Source organism: Patella vulgata, chromosome 9, assembly GCF_932274485.2.
Source record: "Patella vulgata chromosome 9, xgPatVulg1.2, whole genome shotgun sequence".
Classification (NCBI taxonomy): domain Eukaryota; kingdom Metazoa; phylum Mollusca; class Gastropoda; family Patellidae; genus Patella; species Patella vulgata.
Window position 1 is genome coordinate 10,893,470 of NC_065887.2, and position 21,253 is coordinate 10,914,722.

The following is a 21,253-nucleotide window of genomic DNA, read 5'->3' on the forward strand; positions in this document are numbered from 1 at the left end:
TTTTCAAATCATTTAGGTGTGTTAAGATGAAATTTGTATCATCAATTAATTGGAATATTGTAAAATAGTACAATTTGTTGACCAGAATAAAGATTGGGAAATATTATTCAGTTACAACAAGAGTGGTATTGAGCCTTTAAAACACAGATCTTATTTCGTTTCGTTTTTTATAGTTCAAAATTTCGTTTTACTTGTCTTTACAACACTAGGATGGATCTGGAAGAGTTGTTATCATTGATGTGTTCTGGATGATGTGAGGGACTCTTCCAGATCCTAGTGTAATAAAGGCAAGTAAAATGAAATTTTGAACTATAAAAATGAAACGAAATAGGATCTGTGTTTTAATCTGATTGGAAATTATACAGCGTATTATTCATAAAAATATGCTCAAACCAATCTGATTAAAACACAGATCCTATTTCGTTTCGTTTTTTATAGTTCAAAATTTCGTTTTACTTGTCTTCACTACACTAGGATCTGGAAGAGTTGTTATCATTGATGTGTTCTGGATGATGTGAGGGATTAGCCAATGAAATGGTCTGTTACGTCGAGCTTTCGGCTTGTGTTACATTGAACTGTGGGTAATCCACTAGAAACATCAATGCTGATTGGTTAATCAAATATCTGATGTCATAGGGTTAAAAGCCGCTTGTATGACCTCTGATGCGATACCCCAAAACAACTGTTCAGATCTTCATGTAGTAGAGGACATCGAAAGCATAAAAAAACGAAACGAAATATAGGTCTGTATTTTAATCAGATTAAGTAGATGGTCTCCTTGTTTCTGTCCTAACCTTGCTATAACAACTACACTATTTTTGAAGGTGCTCCCGATTGTAGTCTTGTCTTTTCCTCGGGCCTGGAAATAACATTCGTGTTTGATAAAATGCCAGGCGCTACTGAACTAGTATCTGACGTTTTTAAACCTAGTTTAAAAAAGAAACGAAATATAGATCTGTATTTTAATCAGATTGCAATATTGTTTAACAGTCAATATTTGTGTTGTATTCTATTATAAAATGTATTTGAAAACTTATATTATTTTGATTCTAATAATAACTTCATTTCATTGACAAAGAGCTAAAAATATGCTTGAAGCAATATTCTGCATAATATCAGTATGATCATTAGCTACAGGCCCAAGAATCTTCTAATGTATGGAGAGGCATAATATAACAACTTGAACCTATATGACTTGTTACAAAGTTAATCTAACCAAATCCACACTTTGTATATGTCAATTAACTGAAGAAGTTGTATTTATATGTATATTAAGCTATGTAGAATTATTAGAAATCTCTTTTTATAAATATCAAATTGTCTGCAAGTTTTGGGAAGAATTCCTTCTTGTGTACAAACAGAATTCTCCTCCCTCGAATCTTTTTTTCCATATGTAAAGTATGTGGAGCTTGTATGAAAGGTGTGCCCGATGGAATCATTTGACCTGTGCTAAAAGAGTTGATAGAAAGACAGCTGTATAAACAAAATTCTCCTCCCTTGTAGTGCACATAGTTATATGTAACTCAACTGTTTACACTTCACAGGTAACTATAATAGTTATATGTAACTCAAGGTAGCTATATATAATAGTTATATGAAACTCAATAGTTCACACTTCACAGGTAACTATAATAGTTACACATAACCCAATAGTTCACAGGTAACTATAATAGTCACCCAATAGTGTACCTTAGTAACTATAATAGTCACCCAATAGTGTACTGGTAACTATAATAGTCACCCAATAGTGTACTGGTATCTATAATAGTCACCCAATAGTGTACCTTAGTAACTATAATAGTCACCCAATAGTGTACTGGTAACTATAATAGTCACCCAATAGTGTACTGGTATCTATAATAGTCACCCAATAGTGTACCATAGTAACTATAATAGTCACCCAATAGTGTACTGGTAACTATAATAGTCACCCAATAGTGTACTGGTATCTATAATAGTCACCCAATAGTGTATCCATGGTAACTATAATAGTCACCAAATAGTGTACTGGTAACTATAATAGTAACCCAATAGTTCACAATGTAACCCAATGTTTTCTAAATGTTAAACCACATTCCATTCTAAACCGCCATCTATATATACTGTCAATAGTTTTAATTGTAAATACTACAGATTTTTGAGTCTGTATTAAAATGTAAAGATGTTAAAGATGACAATGATCTTATTGTAAATAAATCATGGATAGAATGATTGTAAATGTTTTATATATTTCATTTATACACCATTTCGATAGTTCATTTTATTCATGTTTCATTTGAATCAGCGCCTGTCTTAGCTTAGGTATTGCTGGACCCAAATGACCCAGTGGTCAGTTTTAATGACATGATGTATTATAAATGACTAGAAATTACTACTTTTTAAATTTAAAATGATGCCCTGGTAGGAAATCATATGTAGATTTCTTTCCAAGTCTGATAAATAACTGATATAATGGTTCTTCATAAACCTTGGGTGTGTTCTCAGTTCCCAAGGTTTATTGCTATTTTTAGAAGGAAGTGAAATGAGGTTTAACATAGTACTGTTCTTCTCGGACTGGGCTAATACAGAAGAAACCCACCTTCCCACTCTTGCCTAGTGGTCTTAATAAATAGTTCATAGCTTTTAGTCATTTTACAATTGAATTCAGCACTTGTATTTGAAACAAGAATTTGAAAGAAATTCGAAATTTCCCTCAAATGTCCGTCTTCATTAGCCCAGTGCAAAAAAGTAAGACTTAATTTATGAATTTGGTTTGATTATAGTTAAACACCAGTTTTAATCAAATTCCTGTGTAGTAGTACCTTATTTATCACGTTTTACATAAACTGGGACTTCCCTAATATACACTACATACCGAAGTGCAAGAAAAATCAAAAGTATACCCCATTTCGTTCTTAAGTGCATCTCAGACTTTTGCTGGTTATTCTGAATTCTAACTTTTTTTTCTTCCACCCATAATGATATGAACAAATGAAATACACTGTAAATTGTATATAGATAACAAACAAACCAACAAAAAAACAAATATTTGTTATGTTTACTGTAGTAATAAATGTTAATTATTTTATTATATGTATTAAATATAATGCTTACTTCTTGTTGTAATTGTTTTACTATAAATATATCATATACGAGACATAACCATCACCCGGCCCCAACAAGTCCAATCTGATTAAAACACAGATCCTATTTCGTTTCGTTTTTTTTTATAGTTCAAAATTTCGTTTTATTTGTCTTTACTACACTAGTATCTTGAACAGTTGACAACTGTCAGTTGTTACATAACCCGCGTTCTGATTGATGTGAGGGATTAGCCAATGAAACGATCTGTTGCAGCTAATTCTTGGCTTGCGATACACGGAACTGTGGGTATCCTACTAGAAACATCAATGCTGATTAGTTAATTTAATGTCTGATGTCATAGGGTCAAATGTCGCTCGTATAACCTAAGACGTGACCTCCCACTACAACTGGTCAGATCTTTATGTAGTAGAGGCCTTCGAAATATTACCCCCCCCCCCCCAAAAAAAAAAAAAAAAACCCAAAAAAAACCAAACCAAAAAACAAAAACGGAACGAAATATAGATCTGTATTTTAATCAGATTGCAATAAGTGTGCAACTGGCATTGCATTTTTGTCTTTGAACTGTAATTAGCGGACACTAGATCATGATACAGTAAACGAGTATATTAAATTTAGCAATTTTATTTATAAAAAATTCATTTGTCCTGTTATACCATTGCCTGTAACGTTTTTTTTACCATAAATTTGATTTAATTTGATTTAATTTGATTTGATTGATTATACAGATGTATAGTTTTAATTTAAGCAGGTTTTTATGGGTTATCCTTAAGAGGACGATCATTCATAATATCATTACCTTTTCTCATCTTATTATCATGTAACTTTATATTATCATCTATATTGTCATGTCTGATATGCCTCTTGGAAAAATAATTAAATAAAAAAACTTGTATTTCTGATACTAGTTGACTTGTAATTGTCGTCCTGCTACTATTAAACTAATTTGCCATTTTGTATTTATCGACTTATCAATTTGATTACCCTTTAAGGACCATCGCAAAATTTCGTCTTTTGCGCCCAAACGAGTAACCCGTGGAACTGAAGGGGTGGTTTAAAGGTTAGATCTAACTATTAAGACCACCCCAAGATTCCGTTTAGGTCATGAGATGTAAACGGGACAAACGCTAACCCTGACCCTAATCCCAGACCTATCCTTAACCCTTACCCCCAAATCCTGGGCAACAATCACGTGTCCTATCCCAGTTTACATCTCGTGACCTTGACCAAATCTTCAGGTGGCCTTAATATTTAGATCTGACCGTGGTTTGAACGCCACGGCGGATAGAAAATGATAACCACATCATGTATCATGAATGGAAACATGTTTAACATTTTCTTAACTCTGTCGCCGCAGTTGGGTGGATGAGACGAGATATATACGTTTTGATGCAAGTTGAAATTTGGCGACTGGTCTTTACAATGATGGTAGTCTGCCAATCTGGTTAAAACACAGATCCTATTTCGTTTCGTTTTTATAGTTCAAAATTTCGTTTTACTTGTCTTTACTACACTTTCATGTAGTGTAGGCCATCGAAAGTATAAAAAAATGAAACGAAATATAGATCTGTATTTTCATCAGATTTGTAGTCTGCTTTATTATCTTGAAGATATTACTTACAATATTTTTGTACATATACGTGATTTAATGAATTTGGCATTTATATTGCCAATGGACTGTTACTCGATTTTTGTACATTGTGTATTGTTTAAATACATGTCAACAAATAATTTGAGTGGTTTGTAATTAGGTAGTATGTGAAGTCTGTGTTTTAGACTATTTGTATATAATGTCTGATGGGAAGACAATATGAATACTGAATTGGTTATAGAGAAAAGGATAAAGCATATTTAAGAATATGGTTGTGTATATGACATTAAGTACTTATAAATAGGAAAAAGAAGATAATGAATGAATGAAATGGGGCTTAACGTCCTACTGTTATGGGGCCTGTTTCACGAAATTTTAACTAAGAAAAAAATTAAATTTTAGTAATTTGATTGGATAATATTAGATTGATTTTAGTGCTTAGCCAATTAAAATTGAAGTATCTACTAAACTTTGGATTTTATCTTTTGTTAAGATTTTTGAGAAACAGGGCCCTGCTCCTATACTGGGCTAATGGAGACAGGCAATGATGGAAATTTTGCCTGGGCAAGGACGCTACGGGCCACTCTTATATCCAATTCTAGCTGCCAACGGATCTTTTACGTGCATGCCAGTGTATACACGGGACCTCGGTTTTTCGTCACATTCGAACAACTAGACAGCTGTCCTTGTCCGGCTCTCCGTCCTGCACCACTGGCAAGGGGAAACCCTGTCAGAAAATCCCGATGAACAAAAGAAGATAAAGAAACTCTTAATATTAGGCGACTTAATAAGAAATTACATGTTTATTTACTTTGGAAAAAGGTTTGTATGCCAATAATACTTGCCGCATTTCCCGTGTACAAGGCGCATACCGTATTGAAGGTTATAACTGCTCACCTACCAGTTTACCTTAGAACTGTAATAAGTGTCCACCCAGTCGGCGCAGATTAATAGTATGTTACACCCCATTGTATGCATTCCATCTCTTTCCAAAGATAAGAACTATAATATACATTTGTAGTGAAATGCATCTTTTTTTTGTAAATAATATTGTATTCATATATTTATCTCCCCTCCTAGGCCTGTTTTCGTGTACGGAACAAGTTTTAGGATAAAAACTCATTACTAATACCTGACCCTTGACATTTACAATTTGTTGAAGTTTTGGCCAAATTCTCGGTTCACCTCATTGCCGATGTGCCCAACCCCCCCCCCCCCCCCCCAAAACAAAATCAAAACCATTTTTATCTCAAAATGACAGAATTATTATCGACTTTCCGAGGAACCACGATGGGGCGGTGGTTCACTAATAAGCAGGTCCGGTGTTGGCATAGAAAATGTTCCGTATTTTCCAGTGTGGGATTTCCTAATAGAACAGGGTGGGGGACCTGGCGAGGACAGTGACAGTGTCTAGTCGTTCAGATTGACGAAAAACCGAGATCCCGTGTACACATAGGCGTGCACGTAAAATAATCTTTGACAGTTGGAAGTTCGCAAAATTGATTCCTATTGTAGTGATCATATTTTAGGACATGACATTGAGGCTCCTGCGGCCACCCTTATGACAGATGGAAAGAACCGGGGAGTCGTCTCTGGGTGCATTTAGTAGGCTAAAACGGACGCTGTATCTAACATCTTATGGGTTTGTTCTTTTGCTTGTCCTTAACCTTGTGGGCGTTCTCCTGATGGCCTGGTTTCCCCCCACTTCTAAAGTCCGCTGCAGATATTAAGTGGCCGTTACCCCGCGTACCAAATATACGATGTCAGTTCGTAAACTAAATCTGGTCGACATCATTGACAGAAGAAGTTACCGGAAGGTTTCTTAAAGCAAAATTATTGATAGAAGAAGTCACCGAAGGGTTTCTTAAACGTCAAATCGAACTCGATAAGACTTCTAAAAAACAACTGCATAAAAATACAAGGAAACATAAACCGGTTTTAATTGGGTAACAATTTATTACATAAATTAAAAGGTGATGAAATGTAGTTTAAACAATGGTTAAACAAACTTCCGCATTTAAATTTCTCAAGAGTCGAACATACACATTCCTCAAGCGTCATTTCTCAAGAGTCGAACATATAAATTCAAGAGTCATTTCTCAAGAGCCGAACATATAAAATCCTCAAGAGTCGAACATCACAAGACTATCATAACAATATTACACAATAAACATACAAATACTTAAAAAAAACAACAAATAAAACCCTTTCAATTGGTTTACAAATAATATTGGCGATTTCAATAGTTATTTTTGATGAACTGGCAAGATTTCCATACTCTAAATTTGCTAGAACCATCAGGATATACTGAAGAAAGCACCAATTACAGTTTTTCAAAAACTGTGACCCCTAGTCCGTTCCTGATTTACCAGTTAATATGGATGACAGTCTGTCTTCGTGGACATTTGCATCTATAGATTAACTGATTTTGTGTTCAGCTATCGACACAGCTGGATACATTAACTCAAATCTTAAATTTAAATAAACGAACGAGCCAACTTCAGGTGGATACATTAACTCAAATCTTAAATTTAAATTAACAAACAAGCCGACTTCATGTGGGTACATTAACTCAAATCTTAAATTTATATTAACAAACGAGCCGACTTCAGCTAATTTTTTTTAACAGTATAGACCTTACCACACCCCTAATCAAAATAACGTCTCAGATTAATAGAATTGAATATTATTTTGACCTAAATCAAAGAGATTTAGCAGAGATTTAGCTCCTTTGAACAACGCGTACTACATGTATCAATTATGATGAAATTATTTAATAAAAAAGAACAGACATTAAAAGTCTGCATTTATTTAATTAGTTAGCCTGGTATGTCCGATAATACGAAACGATGGTAACTATATTTCTGGTAAACATGCTACCGGTTGCCACCTTTCCAAATGAGCGGTTAGAGTATCTCATCTCAAAGATGCGGATATATATATGTTTTCTCTGTGCACTTCGTAGAAAACATACTGTGTAGCCTCGATGTGGCATCCCTAGCTTGACGTTTCCAAGTAACACCAAACTAGTGATGTTGTTAAAAACGGTCGCAATTTGTCAGAATTACAAAGCATTATAACATCGGACCAAATCAAGTCAAATAATAGACAGTTGTTACTAGAGATCACCTTAAGGAATGCTGGATATTTATTTAAATTTAAACTACTTCCCTTGGGCTATATTTCTGTTAAAAATCCGGAAGTAAGACGATTTAACATAATTATATAATAGACAGCATAATGCAATCATTAACAACTCACTAAGCCCTCTAAAAATATTGTTTTAAATTTCACGCAACGTTTTGGACACGTGGTGCCTGTTGCAGACAATATTTACAAATTTAAAGTAAAGTCCTTTAAATTGTCTGTCCAACCTCGTGGAGTTTCTCCGGGTCCTCCGGTTTCCTCCCACTGCTAAAGACCCCTACGCACAAGCGAATCATTGAAATTTTATTAAACCATATGTTAGTCCCGAAATGACATAGCTCATCTCTCTCTCTCTCTCTCTCTCTCTCTCTCTCTTTCTCCGCTTATTCAACTTCAACATTTTCTGTACACATAAAAAGACACAGAACCATAAAACAACAAAGTTTGTTTGGATTTATAATAATAAAAAAATAACAACAGAGTTTATTTGGATTTATAATAGTTATAAAAAAATGAATGTCTACAAAAACTATAAACATTTAACAATTTTATAAAGTATTCTTGTACTCATAACTTACTTAAGCAGTTAGACTCAGTCTAGTACAATCCCGTGGTGTCCAGCGACAGCGAGCTTCGTCAAGTTGAGGTCATGAATAAACAGCTGATTCCAATAACAAATGAACTGTTCACCAGAACAGAAGAGAGAAGACAACAGAATGGACCATTAAAAATATATAGGTAAATTGAGACCCTCCAAAAACAGATAAACAAAACAAAACAGATCAACAATTAACAACTGTTTTTAATTGGCAGATCTGATGTATTCCCCGAAATTTAATATTAATTCTTCCGACATTTAAACATACATTTCCTATTAAAGCTAAACTAGATATCATTCCAGGGATGTTATAAAAAAGAGTTATTTCCCTTTAGCAGTATATTCTGCATAAACCCCAATCTGAAGTCATGACGGTTGAATGTCCTCCAGTTGACAAATTGATACGGGATATCAATGTTAAATATATGCAAATAGAAAAAAAAAATGAATAAATAAAACAAAAGCATTTCTACATTAGCTTAAATTCAACTAATATTCAATGCAGCACTGTTCTTTCTTATAGCACTATTTGGTTGTCTCTTTCAAATTCAGATCACATCGAACAATTTAACCTATATTGGTTTTATCAGCAGACACTTCAACATTCATCTTGATCGAACTTACACTTGGTCATATTATATCACACGCCTTGTATAATGTCACCAAAACGGTACATTTCACACGAAAAAAATACTTGTGGAACTCTCCAAAATATTTTTACTTCAAAGACCATAAAGTGTCGTTCGAGATGTTCATGTTTTGTTACGTACAATGGGACTTCCTTGTTGACCATTGGAGACATGTATATCATCAACCAGAGTATTCAGGGGGATGTAACTGTGTTTATCGTCTGCAATTTTTGCCCTCATTGATGGTGGTCTTGTTGATTCCATTGTGTATTGTGTGGATACGGAGTTAGTTCGACCGAGTTCGGAGCGATGTGGTTTCTGTCTGAAGCGAGTCGGTATGACACCTTTAAGGTGCGTATGGACCTGCAATAATCAGAAACCTGGTATAAATAAAGAACCTGCTAATCACATTATTATATAAATCAACAGATGTTCTGGCTAAGTGAGTAAGACGCTGGCCTGGAGGTCGCGGGTACGATCCCGGTGTTGACCGAGAAAGTTCATTGGGATTTCCAGGCGTGGTTTCCCCAGGCGTGGTTTCCCCTTGTCAATGGTGCAGGACGGAGGGCCTGACAATGACAACTGTCTAGTCGTTCGGGTGGTACAAAAAAACGGGGTCCTGAGTACACATTGTGGTGCACGTAAAAGATCCCTTGACAGTTGGAATTCAATATAAGAGTAGGTTGTAGCGCCGCTCTCCGGGCAAAATTTCCCTAGTATACTGCATGGCGTATGCCTGTCTTCATATTCCCTGTAGGAGCAGAACAGTAGGACATTGAACCCCATTTCATTTCATTTGTTTGTAATGACTATAAGGCCAGACCAATTCAATTTATGTGGGATATTTTGTTAACATTTCAAAACTTAAATATTTGGACCTCAGTACCCTTGAGAAGAGCAACTAAGTAACATTTGTTTTTAAGAAGGTCTTTTTCCTGAAGACATTGGAGGCAGAATGTTCATTATTGTCTGAATTCTAGAGATCATGGGGGCCATGTTTCACTCCAGAGTAATTATGACCTCCATGATTTGTTGTTGATTTACTTTTGTCTGTAAATGTATCGCCAGCACGAGCTCACAAAGCATTCTCAGATTTAAGTTAAGAATTTACTCAACAATCAATCACTGTTTATGAAAAATGTCTTTGATCCAGAAACACAAAACTTTGCACATAGTTTCTTATTAATGTAATTGGTACTTTATAACAACAACAGTTTTATGAAGGCGTATACTTTAGTTAAAATACGTCGAACAATTTTGAGTTAATTCTTTAAGTCTGAGAATGTTTTGTGAATTCGGGACGAGTGGCGTTTTTCATTGCGTCGCAGTATGTTTATAGAAGATGTATCTCACTAATTTTCATGAAAAGCTCAAAGCTTGTCGTATGCCTAATGGGTAGCTATTTTAACCGCGGGTCCCACTGCGACCTTCGCGGTCTAAGTGATGGCGAGAAGCGGGTCCGGCTAATCCTCGGGTAAGGCTATTATCACCTTCTTAGATTTGTTTTTTAACAAGGGTTTAACTTGGGTATGGCCTCCAGAGGGATCGAGCTGAACCAACGTGTTTATAAAATAAATACTCTACTTATTAGTTTGGGATTGACCGATTTAGGGGAGCCATCATGAAGGCTAGAGAAACAGTCGGACACTTACATGTTTGAAATACAGAAGAAAAATCATAAATCATTCAAGGTATTGAGCACTCAGCACAATTCAACAAACAAATGGGAATTAATTGGCTAACAAATGTACATCCAGAATCCAAGTATTAACTTGGGTCTGGATGTTTCAGAGATAAGGCGCTTTAAATTTAGTTGTGTAATAAAGAAAATATCCACAGAAATGACACAGCGGTTAACAACAATATTACAGATTTTAAAGCGATAGTTGCGGTTTTGAAAGTCCTATATTTAGAATATGTTAAAGGAGCTAAATCGCTAATATCTGGGACCTAGAAATTGACATAAATGGGTCACAACGCATACAATAATGTAATATGAATGCATATAAACTGATCAACATTCAGTCGTTTCCGTTTTTACCCTAATTTCAGGGGATCGCGGTGGCTAAGTGGGTAAGGCGCTGGCTCGCTAGCCTGGAGGTCGGGAGTTCGATCCCTGCATTGGCCGAGAAAGGTCATCCAGATTTTCTGGCGTGGTTTCCCCTTGTCAGTGATGCAGGACGGAGGGCCTGACAAGGACAGCTGTCTAGTCATTCGGATGAGACGAAAAACCGAGGTCCCGTGTACACATTGGCGTGCACGTTAAAGACCCCTTGACAGTTGGAATTCGATATAAGAGTAGGCCGTAGTGCCGCTGTCCGGGCAAAATTTCCCTCATAGCACACTGTATGGCGTATGCCCGTCTCCATTAGCCCAGTTCGGAGCAACGGAGCAAAACAGTAGGACGTTAAACCCCATTTCATTTCACCCTAAGTCTTAATCGAATGGCAATCTCTAGCGCCTGGTTATTCCAGTCTACACCGTTGTATTTATTGCGCATGCTCTCCAGATAAGAATATGGGTCACCGTTTGTCATGACTTGTGAAATATGTCTAGCCTCGTTCTTCGAGTCTGTTGTTACAAATGGCACTGAAACGCATTATGGTACACGATAGTAAAATGTTTATTTTGTCTTAAATATTGGATATCAGTAGCACATTTTTTCAACGGTAGGATCACAACACCAATGTTGATTTAAACTGGCAAATAATTCGTGTTTTCAGTGTCGAAGACTGTGGATGATATTGAGTTAGAGATTTGTTAACGAATCCTATAATTCACTATTGTCTGATATTGACAAATAGATCGTTTTCAAATTGATGTGTTATTATTACAACAATATTTTAGACGGTTGTCTCAGTCAACCAGGCACCATTGTAATTATCTGTCTGACCCATTGCGTATAGAACTCTGTGGCCTGACCACAGACTTTGCCAACCGAAACGAAAATGAAATGAAATGAAATTGGGTTTTAAGTCCTACTGTTCTGCTCCGAACTGGGTTAATGAAGACAGGCATACGCCATATAGTATGCTATGAGGGAAATTTTGCCCGGACAGCGGCACTACGGCCTACTCTTATATCGAATTCCAACTGTCAAGGGATCTTTTACGTGCACATAATTTGTAAACGGGATCTCGGTTTTTCGCCCCATCCGAACGACTGCATCACTGACAAGGGGGAACCACGCTGGAAAATCTGGATGAATTTTCTCGGCCAATACAGGGATCGAACACCCGACTTCCAGGCTAGCGAGTCAGCGTCTTAACCACTTAGCCACCGTGACAGCTCCCACTCCCAACCGAAACAACTCGGTAAAATTCCACCACAGTCATAATTATGTAGACCTAGTTTTCCAGTGAAAAGAATTGAGTAGAAAATATTTCGAATTTTTATGTGCACGTTTTTTAAGTGCTAAAGATTCCTATGATTGTATAATAGTGATTTGACAACCATCGCTTTAAATATAACGAAAAACAAAAATGAAATTATAAAATTAGTTTTACTCACTTCACCATTTAAAAAACAGAATATTATAGCAACAATTGCACCCTGAAATTAAACACAAATATATAGCAAGAAATCTGTTTAAGGTTCACTCGACACAGACTAGGTCATTTCGGGACTAACATATGGTTCAATTTTATTTCAATAATTCACTTGCGCGTAGGGGTCTTTAGCAGTGGGAGGAAACCGGAGGACCCGGAGAAAACGACGAGGTTTGACAGGTGACCCTACTCCTGGTCACGTACAAGAGGGGAATCAAGACCACGCCAGTTGATTTACCTTGTGGTACAATGCGCATGCGCTAACCATTTCGCCGCAAAATCCCCCTAGCTGTGACCTATAACAATAAGTAATATCGGTCAAAGACTTAATATTGTAAGATTAAAGGCTCAATACCACTCTTGTTGTAACTGAATAATATGTCCCAATCTTTATTCTGGTCAACAAATTTTACTATTTTAGAATATTTCAATTAATTGATGATACAAATTTCATCTTAACACACCTTATTTAAAATTTTTGAAAAATTCAACATAATGGTTTGAAACGTCTAACGTAAACCTTTTCAAATGAAACTTCGATTTAAAAATATTTTCGAACCCTCTGGACAAGTAAAATAGGATGTAATGGATAATTTACACAACAGGTAGGGCACTTAAACATCTAGTACTTAGATAAAGATATTATTTATTTTCTGGAGCTTTCAAGCCAGTAAGAGTGTTATTGTCCCTTTAAAGTAATTAGAATATCTTATGTGCGCAGGGACGGATTAAAACCCAGAGACCCTAGGAAATTTGAAGATTTGGTTGACCCCATATATTCAATAATAAACGATAATGAACTGTCAAACTAGTGGTTAGAGTTATCCCTGGGCTTTGTACACATCATTAGCAATTGCGACAAAACAGCAAGACATTTTTTGAATTAAATATTTAAAATTTGGCATCTTAACAAAGAAGACCATCTGTGGTGCCCCCATTCCCATGATGCCGTAAGCACGTGCTTATTTGCTTAATAGTTAATCCATCCCTGCCATGTATACTTTAAATTCTAATAGGTGTAATTCATTGCAAAATTATGATCAGTTATTGAATTGGCTTCTTTCGAAGAGCGTCGCCTCCAAGATCGCATCGAACCAGTTCCTGGAACTAAATGGAAGTTGTTGATGAGCTGTCTAAATTATGTAATACCTGTGTGTTGGTGGCAACTTTTGACACTATTTCAAAGACAAAACTACCACCCCAGGAAGATGGTGGTCTGTAGATGATTAGAAATAACTGTAAACCAAATAACGGTACGAGGATGAAGGTAGCTTTTAAGGCACGCCTGTAATAAACAAATAACACAATAAATAAACGTCAAGTGGAGGATAAGTCCCCGGTAGCTTCACCACACTCTTAATGGAAAGTCCCCATATCTACGGCCCTAGTAATATAAAAAAGAACACACACAAAAAAAATACAATTCATGTCTGTCTATTATTTATGTTAACTACCATTTACAATCCTGTTGGTGATAAGTCAATCTGATTAAAGTACCGATCTATATTTCGTTTCGTTTTTTTATACTTTCGATGGCCTACAAAGACAAGTAAAACGAAATTTTGAACTATAAAAACGAAACGAAATAGAATCTGTGTTTTAACCAGATTGGTGATAAGTTGTCGATGACTACACATCTATAGAACAAGAGACACCTGCGTTATGACTATTGACTGGATGCATGCTATAGAAATGCGCATAAGTCATGAAAAATGCATTAAAGGGCTAAATGTTCTATTTTATAAGTTATTATTTACACATTTATAACCAAATAACAACGTTATAATGAGAGAGATCAATCAATACAATCTCCTTTCGGGACTAACACATAGTCATATAGTACAATTTTATTTCAATGACGGACCTTACACAGAGAGGAGAGGAGAGAGAGAGAGAGAGAGAGAGAGAGAGAGAGGAACAAGATCCCAATATTTATATTCTTTGTGGGGGAAAATTGTGATTATGAAGTACTAAAGCTTTGAATCTGAGAGAGAGAGAGAGAGGGGGAGAGAGAGAGGGAGAGAGAGAGAGAGAGAGAGGGAGAGAGAGAAAAACAATATCCAAATATTTATATTGTTTATGGGGAAAATTGTGATTATGAAGTACTAAAGCTTTGAATCTGACAAGAGCGTTGTATTTATGATTGGTACAAATTACACGCCATTAAACTTCTTTATGTCCATTATTTTCCTTCCGTCTAATAAAGATGATACTTGTTAATAAGCTCGGACTTCCTAGAGAAGATGTCGCGTATATCGTTTATAATAGTAGCAATAGTACTGGACAAATACCTAAATCTAGCGGGCGTTCTAATCCATTAAAATCTTTGTCATGGGCTTATTATGTCAATAAATGTCTAAAAAAAAAGTTTATATAGCATTTGAAACCAAACCAAAGACTTGCAATAAGCAGATTTAGCTATTGAATAATGCATATATAAAATATCTAAGATATTATATGTGCAGCCATGTCAAAAATCGATTCAGGTGAAATTGGTGCGATATTATGAAGAAACCGATGTATGGATATCCTATAATATCACCCGTTATAAACACAATGTAATCAAACACACTTCCAGTTAAATTTATATATGTGGATAAAATGAACTCTTGATGGTTTATCTAAAATGTGAAAGTGGCGGCGTCGTACAACAGGATGCAGAACCAGCGAATATTTAAAAATACATCCTTGATTGCTATATAGATCACATATACACTATTACATAGCTTCAGACACGAAATTGAGCTTTCACCTGCCCCCCCCCCCCCAAAAAAAAACCCCCAAAAAACAACAAAACAAAACAAAACAACAACAACAACAACAACAACAACAACAACAACAACAACAACAACAACAACAACAACAACAACAAAAAACCAAAAAAACCCCAAGCAAACCAACACACAAACCAAAAAATAACAATATGGCTGAACTAGAACTAACCCTTGCATAGAATATTAAGAATGAGTTCGCGAGAGAATCATGCAAAATTTAAAAAAACCGGCACAAGCCGTGTCCGGCGATTTTGACCAAACTTTGCAGATTTGGTCATTGGGTACCCCTTATACCCCACATGAAATATGAGGGTCACCAACCTTGTAGTTACGGAGAACCAGCTATGGCCATTTTATAGTTAAAAACCGTCATTTTTTTTGAAAAAAAAAATCCCAAAATTCAAATATTTCCCATACATTGTCTATTGATTTTTTTTTTTAATTATTTTTTTTATGAATGATCATGTGTACTACTTCAATATATATGACTATTAAATTTTTCCGAAACCATTTGAGGCTATGAGGAATTTATTTTGAGACGTAGTTTTTGCTATATGCTAAAACATATAAATTTCATGATGCTATATCTCACCTATTAATAATGGAAGTTGAGGACTACTAATACTAATATTTGGTTTTGACAAAATGACTGGCACGGATTTCTTTCATATTAAATTTTATGGTCGAACTTGAAGAAAATGACTTCATTTTTGACATCATTTTTCCAATAAAATCATTCATTGCCTGGATTATTAGGCCTGATAATGCCCCATGCAACCGCCTTCCAGCAACTCTTTGTAGGGCCGGTACAGATGATTCGGGAGTTCCACAAGGATCAGTCCTTGGACCTGTCCTTTCTGTAATGTATACTAAGAATTTGGGACAACTAATCAATAATCATGGTTTCTAGGACGACATTCTTATGCAGAAGATAATTATTCTGATATCAAATTGTGTACACATGACATTAAAGATAGGATGACAAGAAATATGTTGAAATTAAATTTAATTGAATAAAGTAAATCAGAATGTATTTTATGTGGTGAAAAAAAACATCAGAAAAAAATACAAGTTCAAATGACGTAGTTGTACAAGATGCAATATTTTTACCATGAGACACTGTGAAGAGGTTAGGTGTCCTCTTGGGGTCCAATTTGAGCATGGTCAGTCATACTAGTGAAATTTCTCGAAACTGTTATCTTTGGTCCGGGAACTTTATTAGCCAGGAAGCAGTTGCTACACTTATATGTTCTTTGGTATTCCCAAGGATTGACCACTGTAACAGTTTGTTAGTAGAAACATCTAGTGCCAATATTAAAAAAAATCAACTTGTAGAAAATAACGCAGCTCGAATTCTTACCAGATCATCAAAACACTCTCATATTACTCCTGTTCTGAAATCAATCTATTGGCTGCCAATCATCTGTCTTTGACGTATCAGTATGTGAATCATTCACCGTGAATGGCTTAGCTCAAATATAATTATATAACTTCATGCACATACAAGTTCCCCCGAGTAACCTCCGGCCGAACACACATTCATCAGTTTTGTTGCTCAAGGTGAAAATTAATATCATTTGGATACGGATCGTGCTCAGTGAAAGCGCCTAAACTGCGTAACAATCTTCCAGAGATCATTAAATCATCTCAAACCCTTTCTTGTTTTACAGCAAGACTTATCAAGATTAATTAAATTAATTTAATTGTATGCGCAGTGGACATGCTTCTGTACATATTAATATTATTATTATTATTATTCGTCAGGCCGAAGTTAGATTTGCACTCCAGCATCCAAGATGGCGGATGAAATCAGCTGTTCATTTTCCCGTCTTTTGCACAAAAAAAATGTGGTTTAGTAGCCAGTTATCCGAAAGAAACTATAATAGCATATTCCTGAAGCAATAGCCAGAGAAATGCCGCTCTGGCCATTGCTGGATTGACTTCTGATACTTACGTTTTTGGGGGAGTGTCTATTCTTCCCGTTCAATCAAATCGCTCCTAAGTAAAGTCTTTCTTTTAATCTGGGGTCTTCCCTAAAACTTTGGACAGTGATTTAAGGTATTAAAAACGGTGAAAGTTTTGTTCGTCTCCAAACAGTATTGTTTACACTGTAGCCATGTTGATAGCCTAGTTTGTCACGCAATTAGTTTTTCTGCAATATTCTGCTATGCACCGGTTAATTGGGCGTAATAAATTTCGTGAATCATGACGTAACGTTATGTTAACATATTTGAAACCAGAATGATATTGTTACGCAGTTAGGTATTGGTTGTTAATCGGACTATTGACGAGTCATAATTTGGAACAGAAATTTGCTTTCATTACGGCAGTGTTGAGTGGGATTAGGTCTAATCAAACTAAACACTGCGGGGAGTATGCTAAAATAGTGACCTTACGCTCATATACAATTTGTTTTTTGTCTTTTTGAAATATCGCTTGATTCGTTTGTGAAGTATAGACAGATGTATATGACTAGTACACTATTTAGTTTTTACGATTTGTTGTTCAAAAATTCATCATCCTTCTACTAGATCATGGAACAGAAATTTGCTTTCATTACGGCAGTGTTGAGTGGGATTAGGTCTAATCAAACTAAACACTGCGGGGAGTATGCTAAAATAGTGACCTTACGCTCATATACAATTTGTTTTTTGTCTTTTTGAAATATCGCTTGATTCGTTTGTGAAGTATAGACAGATGTATATGACTAGTACACTATTTAGTTTTTACGATTTGTTGTTCAAAAATTCATCATCCTTCTACTAGATCATGAGGTTATATTGCCGAATTAATAAAATGTTGACAAATAGTCTAGAGAGATTAATTGTATTTACCAAGAGCAGCTCTTTTGGCATTTACAGTAAATTAAGCTTTTCAAACTTTATCGTTTGAAAATTTTAACGGTGTAATTGTGAGCTCAGTTTTCGTGATTAGATACTTATTGGGTAGATAGATAGACAGATAAATTTTAACGGTGTAATTGTGAGCTCAGTTTTCGTGATTAGATACTTATTGGATAGATAGATAGAAAGATAGAAAGATAGATAGATAGATAGTAATAAATATTTGTAGTTTTGATAATGGAACATTTTTTAAACTTGAATTTTTTGATGAAAGTATATAATCTGCGTTTATATCTATTTGTTTATTTCTATTTTTATTATGGCTTGCTCTTAATGGAACTGGAAACCACGTTAATTTGGTTTCAGGTGCCATGTTACACTTTTCAGTATGTAAATAAAGCGGTTTATTTTTCGTCATTTTTGTTGAAAATCGTTATTTTTGTACAAAAATGGAAATTATTTACTACTAAACGGGTCGCGTGCCACCCAATATTTTTCTTGATCTTAATACTATAGATCATTGCCTTTTCAGTCAGCATTCCAAAAAAATACTTAAACCCGCAGTGGGTGAGATATAGATAGAATAAAATGACATACTTAAATTGAGCTATTTTGGTACCTTGCAGCAATAAGTCCCTATACCAAATACCGCGCCATGAAAATCCATCCAACTTTCAGAATGTATACTCACTAACGATATCTACTACGCTATAAAGTTTCATTATTCTACTCGCCGTAGTTTAGTTGTACGAAATAATTGAAAAGTGGCCTGAAAATGATGATTTTTTGGCTTTTTTCGGTCTTAAAATTTCAAAAATTTTTCTGCGCTCTAAAAATTGTTCGATTGATCTAAAATTGTGGCAGTGGGGTATTGAGGGGTTACCCATCATACATAAAAAAAATGGTGAAAATCGGTCACCCACCATGTGCCGGTCCCTGCATGGTTCTCTCGCAAACGCATTCTTAAGAGACATTCCAATGTTCCCTATAGATCGAACATATTTCAGCTTTCAGCCAGTTTATGAGAGGGGGGTCCATCGACCACCCAATTCAGATAAAGGTAGAACCATTGACTCTTTCTATTACGGAATTGCAATTGTTTACATTGGATACTATTTTTGCCCCGGTAGACTATAATCAAAAGCTGGTTAAACACTCAATATTCATATGCATGCTCCAACCCAATTACAGGTAGCTTCATTATTGTCCCGTTTTATTGATTGCCCTGTTTTCTTTAGTCATGTTTTCTTCATAGCACTGTTTTATTTATTGCCTTGGTTTCCAGTGAACTTAGCGATAGAATAAGATCCACTCTGCAGACCAGTTGGATGAATCACCTACTTCTACCATTTTCCACTAATGTTAGCGTGTGATGAAAACATCAGTCTATTGAACTAATTGAACAATTGTTGTTTTTTTTGTACACTTTATCACCCGGGAATGATTGGTCCTGTTTTTCGATTATTTTTCGAGGAGAGATCCGCCACTGAGACGGACACTCCAACTTTAAACCTATTTTAGAATATATGTTATTATTCAAATTATTGTCGGTCTGGGAAATACGAGGTGAATTTAAACCAATTAATATTTTTGATCAGTTAATTATACATATTTACTATTTTGTCTGTGTTCATCAACGTTTCACATCCACTCGTCAAATACCAGGTAATTTCGGGATAACATAATAATATGGTACAATATTATTTCAATAATTTGGTTGCGCGTAGGTGTCTTTGGCAGGGGGGGGGGGGGAGACCGGGGGAAAACCGACGAGGTTGGACAGGCGACCTTATTCCTTATCACGTACAAGCTGGAGAGTGATACTACGCCACTTGACTCGATGACAGATCTTATTGATATTAACAGCTTACGGCGCCAGCCATGTCTCCTTCCTTGGCAGTTTATATTGTTACACATAGCTGTGATATCTGACAGTATACTTTAAGCATTACAATAATTTCTACAAAACGCACGAACGATGCGATAAAATTCTCAACTAATTTTACCATTGCAATAATTCGTAAATAATACAATACCTATGCGGTATTATCCTCCCCTAATTTTTAATCGTCAACAATGAGAAAGTAGGCAATCATAACATGCCCCCCCCCCCTCCAAGAAAAAAACATAAATAAAAGAAAAATCTCCAAAACCAAGATAAATGTTTTTACCTATAATTACTGGGTTCGTTAGGATGGCTCTGCAGTTGGGTCATTAAGATACGTAGAATATTACCAAGAAAAAAAAAATTAGCCTGAAATTATAAAATATCATTGAAAACTATAGGGTGTCTGTTTTAATAGAACAAAACGTTGCCAGACTACGCATATACGCCCACAATCGGGATTTTGAATAATGGTTATTAGGTCTTTTTGTCAGGGACAATAACTAAGCACAAAATTAATGAACTAGCCCAACAATTGCAGCAAGCTTTGAGAAACTAATGTGGAAACTCTTGCCTGGAAGTTGTTTCAAAATTTTGGTGAGAGGGATAATAATTTAATTTCTAAAGGTTTTTTTTAGTGACTAGTGGAAAAATCCCATAAAGTTTGAAAATTAAATTGTCAAAACTTCTGATCTGTATAGTATTTACAAGGTTAAAGATACAGGGGCAGTAACACTGCGAAAAATCACTCTAAATTGTGATAGGATTCCATCTTAGGGTTAGTGAAACAATCCCAGAAATCTTTGATCTGTGTATCGTTTACAACAATTGCGGGCGGGAGGAGAGAGTTGACGTGAAAATGTAATGAAATGGGGTTTAACGTCCTACTGTTCTGCTCCGAACTGGGTTAATGAAGACGGGCATGGGCCATACAGTGTGCTATGAGGAAAATTTTGCCCGGACAGCGGCACTTCGGCCTACTCTTATATCGAATTCCAACTGTCAAGGGATCTTTTACGTGCACGCCAATGTGTATACGGGACCTCGGTTGTTCGTCCCATATGAACGACTAGACAGCTGTCCTTGTCAAGCCCTCCGTCCTGCATCACTGACAAGAGGGAACCACGCCGAAAAATCTGGATGAACTTTCTCGGCCA

General features: G+C 35.7%; 1 protein-coding gene and 1 long non-coding RNA gene across 3 annotated transcripts in view; one reads left to right on the forward strand and one right to left on the reverse strand.

Annotated features, from left to right (window-relative positions):
* The first annotated feature begins 18 nt into the window (after positions 1 to 18).
* Positions 19 to 3,985, forward strand: LOC126831869 (uncharacterized). The gene is made up of 2 exons (XR_007684396.2): positions 19 to 743; positions 954 to 3,985. It is a non-coding gene; the product is annotated as an uncharacterized LOC126831869 (long non-coding RNA).
* Positions 3,986 to 6,590: 2,605 nt separating this feature from the next.
* LOC126831858 (calcitonin receptor) overlaps positions 6,591 to 21,253 on the reverse strand; it is a 186,889-nt gene continuing 172,226 nt past the window's right edge. For both annotated transcript variants that reach the window (XM_050562495.1, XM_050562494.2), the window contains exons 10-13: positions 20,383 to 20,465; positions 13,744 to 13,879; positions 12,557 to 12,598; positions 6,591 to 9,409 (exon numbers count right to left, since the gene is read on the reverse strand). In XM_050562495.1, coding sequence (XP_050418452.1) covers positions 9,170 to 9,409; positions 12,557 to 12,598; positions 13,744 to 13,879; positions 20,383 to 20,465 — 501 coding nt within the window. In that variant the 3' untranslated portion in view covers positions 6,591 to 9,169. The remainder of the gene's footprint in view (positions 9,410 to 12,556; positions 12,599 to 13,743; positions 13,880 to 20,382; positions 20,466 to 21,253) is intronic.